Source organism: Dermatophagoides pteronyssinus, unplaced genomic scaffold (assembly GCF_027571235.1).
Source record: "Dermatophagoides pteronyssinus isolate colony J.1.1.1.1 unplaced genomic scaffold, Derpt_VIB-CSIC_2022.12 sq0012, whole genome shotgun sequence".
Lineage (NCBI taxonomy): Eukaryota > Metazoa > Arthropoda > Arachnida > Sarcoptiformes > Pyroglyphidae > Dermatophagoides > Dermatophagoides pteronyssinus.
In genome coordinates, this window is record NW_027461536.1 from 733797 (window position 1) to 748587 (window position 14791).

Sequence of the window (14791 nt, forward strand, 5' to 3'; positions counted from 1 at the left end):
TTAAAATCTAGTTCAACCGTGGGATTTCCTTCACATCAAATCGATTATCAATCAGTTTTTTTCCATTAGAAAAAAAAACAAAATCAGATCAAAAAAACCTACTCCAGATACATGTTATACAATCGTATAGTGTTAGCAGCTGAAAACCATTTAAAATCATCGATAGTTTGATTTCGATTTCCTGTTGCCATTTTTGTTTGTTGTTGTTGATTAGATGAATCTTTTGGATAATCATTTCGAAGTTCAAGTAGATCATCGAGTAAACCGGAAAATAATATATCTATTATTCGTATTCGATTATGTTTATGTGGATCAAGAATAAAGAAAAATTTTCTTGTTGCAACACAAATATAAAATGGATAATATGATTTATCCATATTGTTAAGCTAAATTGAAAATTGAATAATGATTATTGTCAGTGGAAAAAACAAACAGAAAAAGAAAAAATTCGAACCTTAGTCAATGTTGGAATTAGTTGACGAATATAGTTTTCCAGATCCTTATATTATTGAGTTTAGTGGGGGAAAAAAATAATCATTTCAATCTAAAATCTCATTAAAAAACGTCACATACTAATTCGGTAAGATAACCAGTGGCTGATGAATCGCAAAACGATAAAGATATACGTGCTTGTTGTAGCCAAATTTTACGCATTACATAACGAAAAAATGTTAATATCGATATTTTTCCAATAGCTAATTGTTGTTGATTTGATGATGATTGTTGATTATGTTCACCACCAAGTAATTTGAAAAAAATTGTTGCTTGAAAATATTTTCGTAATTTTGAATCCTGGATCTAATTGTTGACGTATTTGATTGAATTCTAAATAATTTATTGTTTGTTCATCATTCATATCATTGGATAATGTATGGACATTTTTCTCCAATAATATCCATAATTGCTAATCATCATCATTTCAAATAATAAAAGATGTGATTAGATATATTTCAATCAAAAATAACGACAACAAAATACCTGTAATTCATCATTCTGAATCTGTTCTTTACTCAATCGATTTAGGAATAAAAATCTGAAAATTTTTGTCATTAAAAACGAATTATCAATTCATTATTGATTGATTCACATTACTTTGCTTGTTCTCGAAGTTTTGCACACATAACATTTTCATTTCCATTACGTTTTCGATGAAATTCAGGAATTTTATCCAAATGAAATGGATCCATAATTCATTTGGATTTATTAATTTGAAAAAATATGCAACAAGTGTCAAATAAAAAATTCTTTGGATTCAATGTAGAACGTACTTTATGAACGAATAATTCGAATGAAATTCTTGACTCTCATCACGAGTTTTTGTTGTCGAATTGGAATTTTTGTATTTGAAAAAAAATCAATTTTTAAAAGTTTTATCATCGCATGCACCAAGAATGGCACCAGTTGTACAGATTTCTGCTACAAATGGTAATAAACCGGTACAATCCACACCGGATAAATTATCATTAACGACAAACACATCAGCGTCAACGACTTCTTCAAAAAAACCGATTGAACGACGACCAGAATTATTCTGTAAAGTTAAATACAGTAATACATTGCCCGATATACCATTCGATCCGAAATTTATTGTCTATCCATTCGATACGAATAGGTAAGATTAATTCAAATTTTTTATTTTTAAAAATGAAAACATCCATCAATCAAATTTCATTTAGATTTGTTGAATATAAACAAACATCGTTGGAAAAAAATTATAAACATGATTTACTCACTGAACAAGATCTTGGTGTCACTATTGATCTGATCAATCCCGAAACCTATGAGGTCAATGAATATAAAAATGTTCGACTGGCTGAAGAAGATGAAAAACTTCTTGAAGATGAAATTGCCGCACCACAAGATACAAAACGTTCACGTTGTCATAATCGTGCCATTACTTGGTTGAAAAAGACTGAATATATTTCGACGGAATTCAATCGTTATGGTGCAAGCAGTGACAAAACTGAAACAAAGTAAGTATTAAGTTTGGTTATCTGAAAAATTTACCATTTTTTCTCATCTGATAAATAGGGTTGGTTTCGGTGTTCGTAAACGAATGCGTGATGAAAATTTCTATCTAGATCGTGATAGTCAAATTGCCGCTATTAATAAAACATTTGAATCGGCTAAGAAACCGATTCTTTCACATCCGGGTAAACCGGGTCTAAAACCAGTGAAAACATGGCCAGTGTTTCCAGATTTTGAATTATGGAAATATCCATTTGCACAGGTTATGTTTGATGCTGATCCTGCACCACCAGAAAAAGAGAAAGAAATGTCTCAAGCTATGATACGTGGTGTAATGGATGAAAGTGGTGAACAATTTGTTGCATACTTTCTGCCTACTGAAGATTCAATGAATAAACGTAAAATCGATGAACTTGAGGGTCGCGATTATACTGAAAATGAAGAATATGAATATACTATGGCACGTGAATATAATTGGAACGTAAAGAATAAAGCAACAAAAGGTTATGAAGAGAATTATTTTTTCGTATGGCGTGATGATGCCGTTTGCTATAATGAACTGGAAACACGTGTTAAACTTAGTAAACGACGTTTAAAACATACGGCAACCAATTCAAAATTAGTTGTCAAACATCGACAATTAAATGAACAGGAATATAAAATTCAAGAAATTCGTATGACACAATTGGAACCGCCACAAGAAGATGATGAATTAGCAGCAGCGGTTGCAGCTGCTGCCACTAAATCTGAAATGATGGAATACAATGAAAATGATGATCATCAACAGCAACAACAACAATCGGAACAGTCACAAGAACATGATCAAGAGATGAATGAGGAAAATGAGGGCCATAAGAAAAAATCTCGAAATAAAAAGCATCGTAATGAAAGTGATGATGAAGAATCAGCCGAATCAAAATCATCATCATCATCATCGGCATCTTCATCTGCCGATTCATCTTCAGCATCATCATCTGATTCAAGTGAAGAATCGGATAATGATGAAAATGATCGTAAACAAAAACAGAAACAATCATCACCAAAACAACAACAAAAAGATGTACAAAAGAAAAAACAAGAAAGTTCGGCCGAATCATCTGCTCAATCAAGTGATGATTCTGATAGTGATGGTGGAAGCGGCGTTAGTAGCGATAGTGACAGCGATGATGATCAACGACAACAAACAAAACAGATTTTTGGTTCCGATTCAGATTGATCCTTAACAAATAATCATTAATGAAAACTAAAAGAATCATAGTCATTATATTTAAAAAAAATTTGTATTTTAATGAAAAAATTTTTTTACATCATTTTTTCGAAATTTGTGCTGAAGATGATGATGATGTTGATGCAGAAGATTTATGATGATGATGATGTTGACCACCACCACTCAAAACGATATATGGTTTTTGTAATTCTTTTTGTTTATCTTGTAATAATTTTACCGTATTTAATGGTGTATCCGTTGAACTCATTTGACGTAATTTCTATAAAAACAACAAAGAAAGAAACCAAAATTAGTAAACATTATTTTTTTTCCTCAGCATTTCATTATTAATAATCCATTCATTTGAATAAATAAAAATACATACACTTTCTTGTTCCATTTTTTTCATACGTTTATCAATTTTATTCTTTCCCGGTCCTTTACCATGAAATTTATGTGAAAGATAACGGAAAGCTTCTTTTTGATTCATCATACGGCCTTTTTCATCAACATAATCTAGTTTAAAATCAGGATGATAACCTTCTTTTTCACGAAATTCTTGCATTGAACCGGAATATCGATCACGACGTCCAATTCGATCATCCTCACTGAAAAAAAACGAAAAAAAATCAGTTTTAAATAAGTAAAGAATTTGTTTGATTGACTTACTAGAATTTCTCTTCAATCGTATATGATTGTGCTTGTATGATTGATGTGGCACAAGTTGCACCAAATGATTTTGCTGTCTCTTTATCCAGATAACCTTTGGTCATTGCCAATTTTAAAGCACCACCAACACCTTTACTAATATCCGGTTCTTCTTCTAATATTGGCTGATTTCGTTTAATTTTTGAATGTTCATCATCATCATCATAGATTTTATTATCATCATCCTCATCTGATGTATTACCAGTATCTTCAGTTTTCATATCAACTTCATTCCAATTATTTGGAAATTTAAAATCATCTTCCTCCTCCTCATCATCATCATTATCTAAATTATTCACTGTAGAATTTACGGATTTTTCCGGTATAATAACAGCAGGTTTTTCATCACCATCATTATCATCATCATCATCATCAATCATTGTTCGATGATTTGATATTTCCATTTGGGCACCCGAATATTCACCAAGATTTCTACAAAATTCAGCCGTTGCATTCAATATAATTTTATCACCATCATTTGTATGATAATAATCAATATCCATTGATGATTCATTTGTAGTTTCATCTTCTTCGGGTTTCATTTCACGTTTAACTGTTTCAACTATTTTTGCAATTGCCAATGCTTGATCAGATATTTTTTCTTTCAATTTAATTTTTCTTGCTTTATGCAATACTGATTGTAATTCATTTTCTGCTTCATCATCGATAACAATACCAGAAAGATCTTCATCCGGTCCGATTAGATCATCATCATCATTATCAACGATACTATCGATATTTAATTCGATTTTTTTCTTTTCATTTGTCGAATCAACATTGGTTGAATTTGTTCGACGTGATCGTTTCGAACGTGGTGGTTCAACAAGCTCAACATTCGAAATAACATTTGCTTGTTGATTCGTTGCTAAATGTTTTTGTCGTAGATTTTTTGATGATTTTTTCTTTGATGGTTTCTTAAATTTTACAGCCATTTCTTCGGGTGTATAATATTCATTAGCGATTTTGAGATCATTCCAATTTAATGAAATTTTTCCATTACTATTTGTTGTTGTAGATATATCGGCATTCGTTTTGAATGAACCAAGTTGATTATTACCAGTATTTATTGTTGTTCCAATACGAAACATTTCATTTTTTTGTCCTTCAATTTCTTCATCATATTTTCCAAGTAATGATTGTTTTTTATTATTATTAAAATTACCAAATTCTTCCATTTCAAATTCATCATCATCATATGGACGATATTCGGGTCGTTTTTGTTTATTATCAACATTTTTTGCTGCACGTTCATCATCAACAATATTCACATTTTCCAATACATCTTCCTGTTCATCAAGAACATCTTTATCCCTTAATGTAAGAACAACTGCTTGTCCTTCTTTTATCGAATCAGATTTATGACCAATGGCTAAACCTTTTAAATCAGATGATGTATAACGTTTATCAATTGTTTTTGTACGTTTACTTGGTGATGGCATTTCATGATCGTTTTTTACCTTTGATTTTTGTTCTTTATGTTGATGTTTAGTTCGCTGATACCATTCGGCTGCATCTTCTTCATCGCTTTCATTTCTATTATCATCATCATCATGAGCAAGACTTTTAACTTTACGATATTTTTCCAATAATTTTCGTTTTTCACGTTGAGTTTCCAATCGTTCAAGAATTTTTTCTCGTTCTAATTTTTCTTTAATATTTTCAGTTTTTACAAAAACTTCATTCGGATCGGACATTTTTGTTCAAGTTTTTTTCGATATTTATTTCATCATAACAACAACAAAATATTGCGAGAAAAAAAGCCGAAGATGAAAAATATTCTTCGTATACGAATACATTCATAAAGAACGTGTTGTAAATTATTGGCCATGTGATTTTCGAATGAATTTTCTTTGTTTGAATTTCTCAACAACGACAAGATGATATTAAATTCCATAATTCGATCATCATTACCTCGAACAAATATTTCGATGGTATCCAATCTAATACAACAACAACAAAAACGTAATCTTAATCTTATACCGATTGTTGTTGAACAAACTGGCCGTGGTGAACGTTCATATGATATTTATTCAAGATTATTGAAAGAAAGAATTGTTTGTTTAATGGGACCAATCAATGATACATTATCATCGTTGGTTATTGCTCAGCTTTTATTTTTACAATCGGAATCAAGCAAAAAACCTATTCATATGTATATTAATAGTCCGGGTGGTGTTGTCACTTCAGGATTAGCCATCTATGATACAATGCAATATATTTTACCACCAATTGCAACATGGTGTGTTGGACAAGCCTGTTCAATGGCTAGTTTATTATTAACAGCCGGTACGGAAAATATGCGTTATTCATTACCACATTCACGGATAATGATACATCAACCACATGGACAGGCAGCTGGACAAGCAACCGATATTCAAATTCAAGCAGAAGAAATATTAAAATTAAAAAAATTAATCAATAATCTTTATGCAAAACATTCTGGTTTAGATTTATCAACTGTTGAATCATATATGGAAAGAGATAAATATCTTAATCCAGAAGAAGCAAAAGAATTAGGATTAATTGATAATATTCTATCACGGCCATTATCAAATGTTCAACAACAATCGAATCGAAAAGATGAAAATGGAAATTCAAAATGATCGACAATAGATGGCATTGCATCGCCATAATATCATCGAATTATTTTTTTTTCATTTTCGAATGTTTTTTTTCGGAAATCCAAAATTTTTTTTTGCCTTAAATAAATTTTTTTTTTTAAATTTTTGTAATTTTAAATTGATGTTATTAGATTTGTTTGAGGAAAAAATCAATGGCCTTTTTATTCTTTAAGTTTATACTAAAATCATTCACTAATCAAACGAAAAAACAATTCGGAAAATGCCAAACAAAACAACAAAATTACCGCTTGTCATTGAAAATAAATAAATATCCAGCTGTGTAATTTTTTTCTAGTTGGGCGTTGTTATTCCGTATCAAACTGACTAAATGCGAAAACAAAAATCATCCTCATCAATGATCATTATCCGACAAATAAAAACGATGTTTGTTCATTGAAAATTTATCGATAAATGAAATTAGAAAATCACATTATAATCTCTTATCTAATGGCCATGATCATGTCAAATACTTAGAGAGAAAGGTCATTAATTAAGTCAAGAGGAGGCCAAAAAAGATTGATCAAAAAGATTGTTCGATAATAATCGAATAAATTTGACATTCGGTAGCTTCAATATTTGGTGTATTCGACAACGAATCAGCAAAGTAAAATGAAAAACTTTCACTGAACAAACATCTGATTATTAATCATTTCAATTCAATCAATATAATTACATTATCATTATATAACGAATATATTGCAACAAAACTAAATTATGGCTATTATTATTATCATCATCATCATTATTTGTCATTAATTATAACACTTGATTCGCTATATTCGAAAAGAAAAAAAAATCGTTTTGTTTCCTTTTCATTTCATTTGAAAATGATTTTCTTTACCAATAAAATTCTGGTGATTCTGTATACGACAAACACAAACAACACACACTGACCAAAATAACAACAAAAATCATTTAATTATCGGTTGTTGTTGTTACAAGTTTGTTGTAGATCAATCATTATTTAAATTTTCGTTTGTCGTCATCATCATTATTATTTTTTGCCAAGAATTCAATGATTCTTTGTCCAGAAAAAATGGAAACCATTCCGAATAATTGGCCAAATTTTGTTGAAAACATGTAGCGAACAGGAATCCCAGAATTTCATGATCAAATGATGATCACGATAATGATGATGGTTGGGAATGAATGAAAGTGAAAAACTCTGAAATTTAAGTAGATCAAAATCGAATGTGAAAAGTAAGTGAGAAGAAACGTAGAAGAAATATTGATAAATTAAATTCAATCAATTTTTTAATTGATACTTAATTATAATTGATTAATACAATTAAATGTTTGGCTCGTGTTTGTGATAGCCGATCATTATTATTTTATCATTCCAGAATCATTATCTTTAGTTTTTTCAATGAAAAAAAAATCCATCCACATTGGCACGCGGACACACCAAAGTATCGTTTGTTGTTGTCCACTATGTTTTTGTGCTGTGTTTTTTCATCCCCAAAAAAATCTTCATACAAAAAAGCGTATTACCGAATAGACGCGCTCGACAATCTAATTATTTTTGATTAGGATCTGACTTTTTTTTCACACACACACACACAACACACATCATTTCATGATTTCAATCAAATTCAATTGAATTGAATTCAATTTAAACAAATTTACTTTTCTTTTTTCTTTTTCGCTCTCGACAAGATCATATCTCTCACTCTCAATCCATATCGGTCCGTATGTAGATCAGTACAGTACAGAAAAAAAAGGCAAGCAACGAACTAATAACACTCACACACACACTGGGTGATCAGAAAAAAAATCTGAAAATCATTCATTGAAAATTCATTGAGAATTTATAATAATGATAATAATCAACGTATATCAAGTGTGTAAAACAAGCCAAGTGTTAAGCAACAGAAAGAAAAAAAGAAACTAGCCACGTGAACATTGAGAAAATTTAGGAAACAAAACGAAAACGAGAAAATAATGGTTCCAAAATATCCATGATAATGATGAGTTTATATTCAGTGTTTTTTCTGCTTCTTTTGAATGGCAAAAAAAAAAAATAATGATGATAATCGAATAGGATCATCAATGTTTGATTGATTTGATTCACTGTTGTTGTTTTTCTCAATTCAAACAACATCAGTTTTTTTAAATGAAAAAAAATTCCAAATAATGTTTTCCAAATTATGACAAGATGAAGATGATTTTTACTGTTGTTTTCAATGTTGTTGTTGTTGTTGTTGTTGTCAAAATTTATTATCATCATCATAATCAACATTTTCGATTGCATGCAGAGAAGAAGAATATTTTTTGATTGTTAAATTGTTTTATTTAACAATTGCTTGTTGTTGTTGTTGTTGTTGTTCAATCTAAATATTTATTCTGATTTCATTGTTTGATTCTGATTTTCATTGTGTGATTAGTTTTTTTTTTTTTGATTCTCACGCTTTGTTTTCATTCTCAATTCAAGAGAGAAGGAGAGTGAAATCAATGTTTTTCGTTTTGTTTAAAATTTTTAAAGTTTCAGAAAATTCTTCAGGATTTTCCTTGTGCTTTGATCATATCAAACAACATGTTTTTTTCGCGCCATATATAATTAGCCATATAATTGTAATCATATTACAAGCTTGTTTAGTTATTTATTTTCGAATCAAACAAACAAAAATATTAATATGGTTCATTAATAATAACATTCGTATTATATGGTTGTTTGTTGAAAATTATCATTTTCATTCCATTCCATTCCATTTGTTCAGACTAAATCAAATAGGGCAATATTGAATTACTAACAAGCATACAGCATACAGAATATTTGATCTGAATAACAGAATTTTTTGATGATGTTCAAAATATTTACTTTCATCAATAATGGTAATGGTAATGGTAATGTTTGTTTGTTTGTTTGTTTCGAAATATTCAATCTGAATGAAATTTGGTGGTTATCGAATCTGATTCACACACACCAAGCCAAACCAAAACCTGAAAATAAAACCAGAATTTCACCAGTTTTTTTCTGTTTTGAAAAAAGAAAAAATTTCCACTTTCATTTCTTAACGATTCTGTTAACTGATGAGATCTGATTGAAAAATGAACCAGATTTGAATGAATATGTGTCATTTATAATGATCAAGATTTATTTCGAGTTGGGAAAAAAAAATCCTGTCCAGTTTAACCCCCTCACTCCATCACACGCACACAAACACCCTCATGAATTTGATAATATAAACCAACAAACGAAAACAAAAATGAAAACGAAAACCGAAACAAACAAACTAGATAATTTACAAACATTGTCATTGTTGTTCATTAAAATGACACTAATTGAATGAATCGTTGTCGTTTTCTCGTTAACTTTCTGCTGGTACTGTTACTGAATGGTCATCATAATCATCGATTCTATCATTATCAATAAGGGTACCAGAAAAAATATGGCTACCATATGTGCGTGTAACCAGAAAATCTTTTTGAAAAATTTGATACCCGAACAACAACAACGAAAATGAAATTTTGAAAAGTGAAAAACAAAAAAAAACATTCCATGAACCCCGATGATGGGTTAAAATGGAAAGTTTTTTTTCGTTGTTTTTGTCCAGTTTTTTGTGTTTGAACTTAATTATTATCTGCATACAAATGTTTGACAATAATTAGTTTTTTCTTTTGGGTTAAATTGTCAAGACTAGAATAATTTCATGGGAGAGTCTGGTTTCGAATTGGATTTTTTTTGTTGTCGACATTTAATTAACCATTTGATTAACATTCTGAAGAGAGATAATTAAGCTTGAATGAGAGAGAAAAAAAACATCAATTTTTTCTCATTGAAATAAAAAATCGTTTAAAAATTGTAAATTTACAACAAAAAAATTCAATTTTTCCCTTGTTTCACTCTCTTTATTTCCCAAACATCATTACTTTGTTATTAGTTATAATATAGTGTCAACCATAACTTTCGAACACAAAAAAAAACAAACGATGAATGAATAGAAAATTAACACGTTATCGTTGTTGATGTTGATAATAACTTTCAGGAACAAATGATCATCATTATTATTATTATACCCGAAAAATTCATTCACCATTACCGTGGTTAGTGTGTGTGTGTGTGTGTGTGAACCAATATTCATTATTATTATGATGATTATGATCCATGAAACAACAATTCTTGTGAACCATATAGTAAAGAAAAGACCAGTATTTAAAAAAAAAAAAACTATAATGATCCAGCAATGAATGAATGAATGATCCAAAAAATGTTATTTGATGTATGGATTTTTTCTGTATCAATGATACAGGACCTTGTTGTTGGTTTGTGTGTGTGTGAAAAAAGAGTCATTTTACAATCAGTAAAGAGAGAGAGAGAGAGAGAGAAAGAGAAACAATAACAAACATTTAGCGTTAATGTTTGTGTGTGTGTTTTGTATTATTATTTTTATAAAAAAAAACTTTGGCTAAAAAAGCCATCAATTTGGATTATTTCCGAATCAAAATCATTGTAAAAAATCAACAAAGACAGAAAAGAATAAAAGAACAACAACCAGCAAAAAGCCGAATAAACTAAACTAAAAAAAAATTTGTAAAATCAATCTGTGTGTTTTATTCAGTCATTGGTTTCACACACACACACACACACACACACACACACACACACACACTTACACCGAACACAAAAAAAACACGTTGACTAACTGGAACCAACAGAAAAAAAATATTACAAAAGAAAACCGCATAACATACTTGGACATCATCATCATCGACAGGATGAATAAAACCATTTTAGCAGCAGCAACAGCAAACACATTATCAAGCTATTAGTGTTAATGTAAATGATTTTCATTTCACGCCATTATTTTCTGGTCATTTTTTTGTTCCTAAATAGAAAGAAAAACCACCATTGAATGAATCAATGAAAAACTACTGATTGATTGCCAACACCTTTAAATTAAGATGTTACCAATTTTTTTTATTATTATTATTAACACAATTTGTATGATAAAGACATTTATATTTTCCAATGAAAAAAAAGAAAACATTCAAGAAACATACATATGTTTTGCATATTCATTGATAATCATTGAAGCGCGGTTTGTTACAAAATGTTGTTCTTTTTTCTTGTTTTTTGTTGGAAATAATTCGGTAGCCACAAACAATTGAATGACATGATAAAGTGGGAGAGAAAGAGAGAAAATCAGATCAAACAAGGTATGAAAAAAGCCGATCCTGGATCACCAAACAACCACAACAAAAGGGACAACAAAAACAGCCAAAATAATTTCGGCAAATGATCACAAACAAACCCGACAATAATAACAACAACCAACCGGTGTGTGTTTGTTGGTGTATGTGTGTCGGAAACCGCAAAACAAAAACGAATGAATTTTTCAGTTTGAAAATTTTTTTGGTTTGGTGAAATATTACATTTTGAAATATTCAATCATTTTTCAATCAATAATGATCAGAGAGAGAGAGAGAGAGAGAGAGAGAGAAATGGACATGAAATCTATCTTTGGTCAAAATGATTGTCAAATATCCATATTGACATGAGAGTTTTGGGATGGGGGGAAGTTTTAGTGTTAAAAATTTTTTATTATTATTTGGAAATTAAGTTGTCAGCAACAAATTACAAATGGATGGACAGATCATCATCATCATCAGCATTAACACCACACACCACACACACACACACGTTTTTATCACATAAAAAAAGGAATAACAATAGAAATCGTGTTGTCGTCATATGACAGATCAGAAAAAGATCCGTTACCGCCATAGCCAAAAAGAAAAAAGCTACCGCGCAAAAAATCAAACCACGTAAGCTTTTCGTTTATTCGGTTTTTTGATCTCTTTTTTTTCAATCCTGGAATACAAAACAACAACAACAACAACCACACACAAATTCAAATTCAAACTAACAATGGATTTTTAGCCATCTTTTCACTTTTTTTTTGACATTTAACATTCGTTTTTGTTGTTGTTTTTGTTGTTCATTTGACTTTTTGACCGCCGCTTTTATTGTTGTTGTTGTTGCGGTTGTTGTTTGGTGTTACCCGCGATTGATTGTTGTTGGATACCTTTATTTCTTCTTATGTTTGCCGCCATCGTTAGCTGTGATTTAGATTTACCTTCCAAAGCCAGATTCTTCTTGCTTCGACACCTTTTCTTCGATACAAACGAACTTGGTGAAGAAAAGATTGACATTAAAAAATGAAAATCTTGAAATTTGAATTTTCAATTCAGAAAAATTTTCTTGACAAGTCAAAAATGATTTGATCAAATCATTTTGCTTTCTTTTCTTTTTCTTCAAATTTTCACCGTTTTTTGACATGACACATTTTATTTAAAGTTTTTTTTTCACTGAAAAGGTGATGATGATTATAATAATGATGATTAGGGTAATATATTTGTTGTTGTTGTTGTTTTCTTCCCTTTTTGGAATTTGATTTGAAACACCATATGGGTTTATTTTCACCTATAATCAATGTTTGCAGTGACAGTTTTCCCAGCTCTATGGATAAACAACAAAATCAATACGAATCGAATTGAATCGAATCGGGTATAAATTATTTTGGGATAAACAAATCATCCCGAATAGAAGTGAAAAAACGTTTAAAATTTTACCAGAAATTTGTGAAAAAGGGGGACTGGTATTTCGGATGATGTTGTTTTGTGTCAATGAAAACGAACATTTTATTTTTTTTGACAGGTCAACAAACAAAAACTGAATACCAAAACTACAAAATATGAAATGTTTTTTTCTTCAACGAAGAAAAAACCGGCAAAACTAACTAACTAACTTGAAATGAACCACAACCACGAATACAAACAACAAATCCATCAAAAATTGAACTACTATTTAACCGAGAAAAAAAAATGTTACAATTTTCGGTGTTAAAATATTTCTTCTGTATTACCCATTTGTTTGATTTGACCCATGTCTTTTTTTTTGTGTGGTTGATTGAATCATTTTCATCATTTTTAGTTTGTTTGGCTGTAGAGAAATAAATACATTTGGTTTGGTTTGGTTCGGTTGTTGATTGTTATTTTTTTTTTTTGATGTTTCACAGAACCAATCATCACCATCACTGGGATGATTGGCTGTGTGGTTAATTTCTTTGAAGTTGTTGTTGTTGTTGTTGTTGCTGACAACAACAACAACAACAGAATAGCTTATGGGATATGTCAATCATTCCAAGCTTTTTTTCTTTTCTTTCCTTGATTCATTTTGGTTTGGTTTGGTTGATGATACTTTTTTTTTGTTTCACTAATGATGATGATGGCTTTTCATAATTTGTCAGCAAACCATTTATGTTTTTTGAACCGCTAAAAAGGTCAAACATGTCATTTTATATGCAATTCAAGACAAACAAACGAAAAACAAAACAAAAAAACCAATGTTCCAAACATTTGGATCGTTTGAAACATTGGTTTTTTTGAATAATGAATAAATTTACATCTGCTTATCGAATAGAAAATTGATAATGTGTCCCTATAATTATGAATATTTATTATATCAAACGAAAATATAAAAAATTCGGAAATGAAAATACACAACCAGCTATTCACCCATCAGCCAAAAAGAAATCTTAAATCTAAAATACTCCCGAACAAAACTCACACACACATGATGTCAAACAAAACAAAAACATTGAACATCAATGATTCTTGTTGAAACGAAGAAAAGAATCCAGAAACTTTAGAGATAATTATTGGTTATAATAATAACTTTCATTCAAATCAGAATCCTAAAAAACGAAAATGAAAATGAAAATGAACAGAGAAAACAAAAACACAATCTTTTTTTGAAATGTGTCATTATCAATCATCAAACATTTATACCATAATCACCATAATCATCATCATCATCATCATCAATTACATTCTGTTTTCTTCAGTAGCAGCAGATGTATAAAATGCATGGCAAATTACACACAAACATTTGGGATAACTGCAAAAAAAAACAGACAAAAAAAATTATATCAGTGGATTCAAATATTGAATTCAACAACAACAACAACAACATCTCACTATATTGAGTGGTCGATTGGTTCACCCAAAGACAACAACAACAACAACAGAAACATCAATAACAAACATTAAGTCGAAAAGCGAAAAAGAAAAATTAAAAGCCAAGATTTTTTTTTTCTGTGTTCCATCTGGATCTTGTCGTGTACTGAAGACTAGGGGGGAAAATGATGTAATCATTCTGGATATTTATGTTGTTGTTGTTGTTGTTGTCGATGATGTTTATGTTTGGATGTAAATTGTAAATGTTTTGGCAACAAACAGAATTTGTTAAATTTTATCATCTTGTTGTTTTGTTTTTTTGTTGAAT

At 29.9% G+C, this 14791-nt stretch overlaps 4 protein-coding genes across 4 annotated transcripts; 2 read left to right on the top strand and 2 right to left on the bottom strand.

Annotated features, from left to right (window-relative positions):
* Positions 1-98: 98 nt before the first annotated feature.
* Positions 99-1317, bottom strand: LOC142645487 (serine/threonine-protein phosphatase 2A regulatory subunit B'' subunit gamma-like). The gene is given in 6 exon segments (XM_075821770.1): positions 99-386; positions 455-499; positions 574-795; positions 797-904; positions 979-1033; positions 1093-1317. Coding segments are annotated over 6 exon segments (813 nt in total). The 5' UTR covers positions 1188-1317.
* atms (RNA polymerase II-associated factor 1-like protein antimeros) lies at positions 1282-3184 on the top strand. Its single transcript, XM_027340801.2, has 3 exons — positions 1282-1612; positions 1677-1973; positions 2032-3184. Exons 1-3 carry the CDS (start codon positions 1392-1394, stop codon positions 3182-3184), a joined length of 1671 nt encoding a protein of 556 aa, XP_027196602.2. The 5' UTR covers positions 1282-1391.
* Positions 3185-3229: 45 nt separating this feature from the next.
* On the bottom strand, positions 3230-5657 carry LOC113791074 (U4/U6.U5 tri-snRNP-associated protein 1-like). Its single transcript, XM_027340799.2, has 3 exons — positions 3845-5657; positions 3561-3783; positions 3230-3455 (listed from the first exon to the last, which is right to left on the bottom strand). Exons 1-3 carry the CDS (start codon positions 5575-5577, stop codon positions 3276-3278), a joined length of 2136 nt encoding a protein of 711 aa, XP_027196600.1. The 5' UTR covers positions 5578-5657; the 3' UTR covers positions 3230-3275.
* Positions 5658-5675: 18 nt separating this feature from the next.
* Positions 5676-7841, top strand: ClpP (Caseinolytic protease proteolytic subunit). The gene has a single exon (XM_027340802.2). The coding sequence runs from the start codon at positions 5761-5763 to the stop codon at positions 6484-6486; it is 726 nt and encodes a 241-aa protein (XP_027196603.1). The 5' UTR covers positions 5676-5760; the 3' UTR covers positions 6487-7841.
* Positions 7842-14791: the final 6950 nt, after the last annotated feature.

Excerpts from the sequence above, each read along its gene's own strand:
- ClpP (XM_027340802.2), top strand. The coding sequence starts at position 5,761 with ATGATATTAAATTCCATAATTCGATCATCATTACCTCGAACAAATATT.
- atms (XM_027340801.2), top strand. The coding sequence starts at position 1,392 with ATGGCACCAGTTGTACAGATTTCTGCTACAAATGGTAATAAACCGGTA. Across the intron at positions 1,613-1,676 it reads TATCCATTCGATACGAATAG|ATTTGTTGAATATAAACAAA; the intron begins GTAAGATTAATT and ends AATTTCATTTAG. Across the intron at positions 1,974-2,031 it reads AGTGACAAAACTGAAACAAA|GGTTGGTTTCGGTGTTCGTA; the intron begins GTAAGTATTAAG and ends TCTGATAAATAG.
- LOC113791074 (XM_027340799.2), bottom strand. The coding sequence starts at position 5,577 with ATGTCCGATCCGAATGAAGTTTTTGTAAAAACTGAAAATATTAAAGAA. Across the intron at positions 3,784-3,844 it reads ACGATTGAAGAGAAATTCTA|TGAGGATGATCGAATTGGAC; the intron begins GTAAGTCAATCA and ends GTTTTTTTTCAG. Across the intron at positions 3,456-3,560 it reads AAAAAATGGAACAAGAAAGT|AAATTACGTCAAATGAGTTC; the intron begins GTATGTATTTTT and ends TTGTTTTTATAG.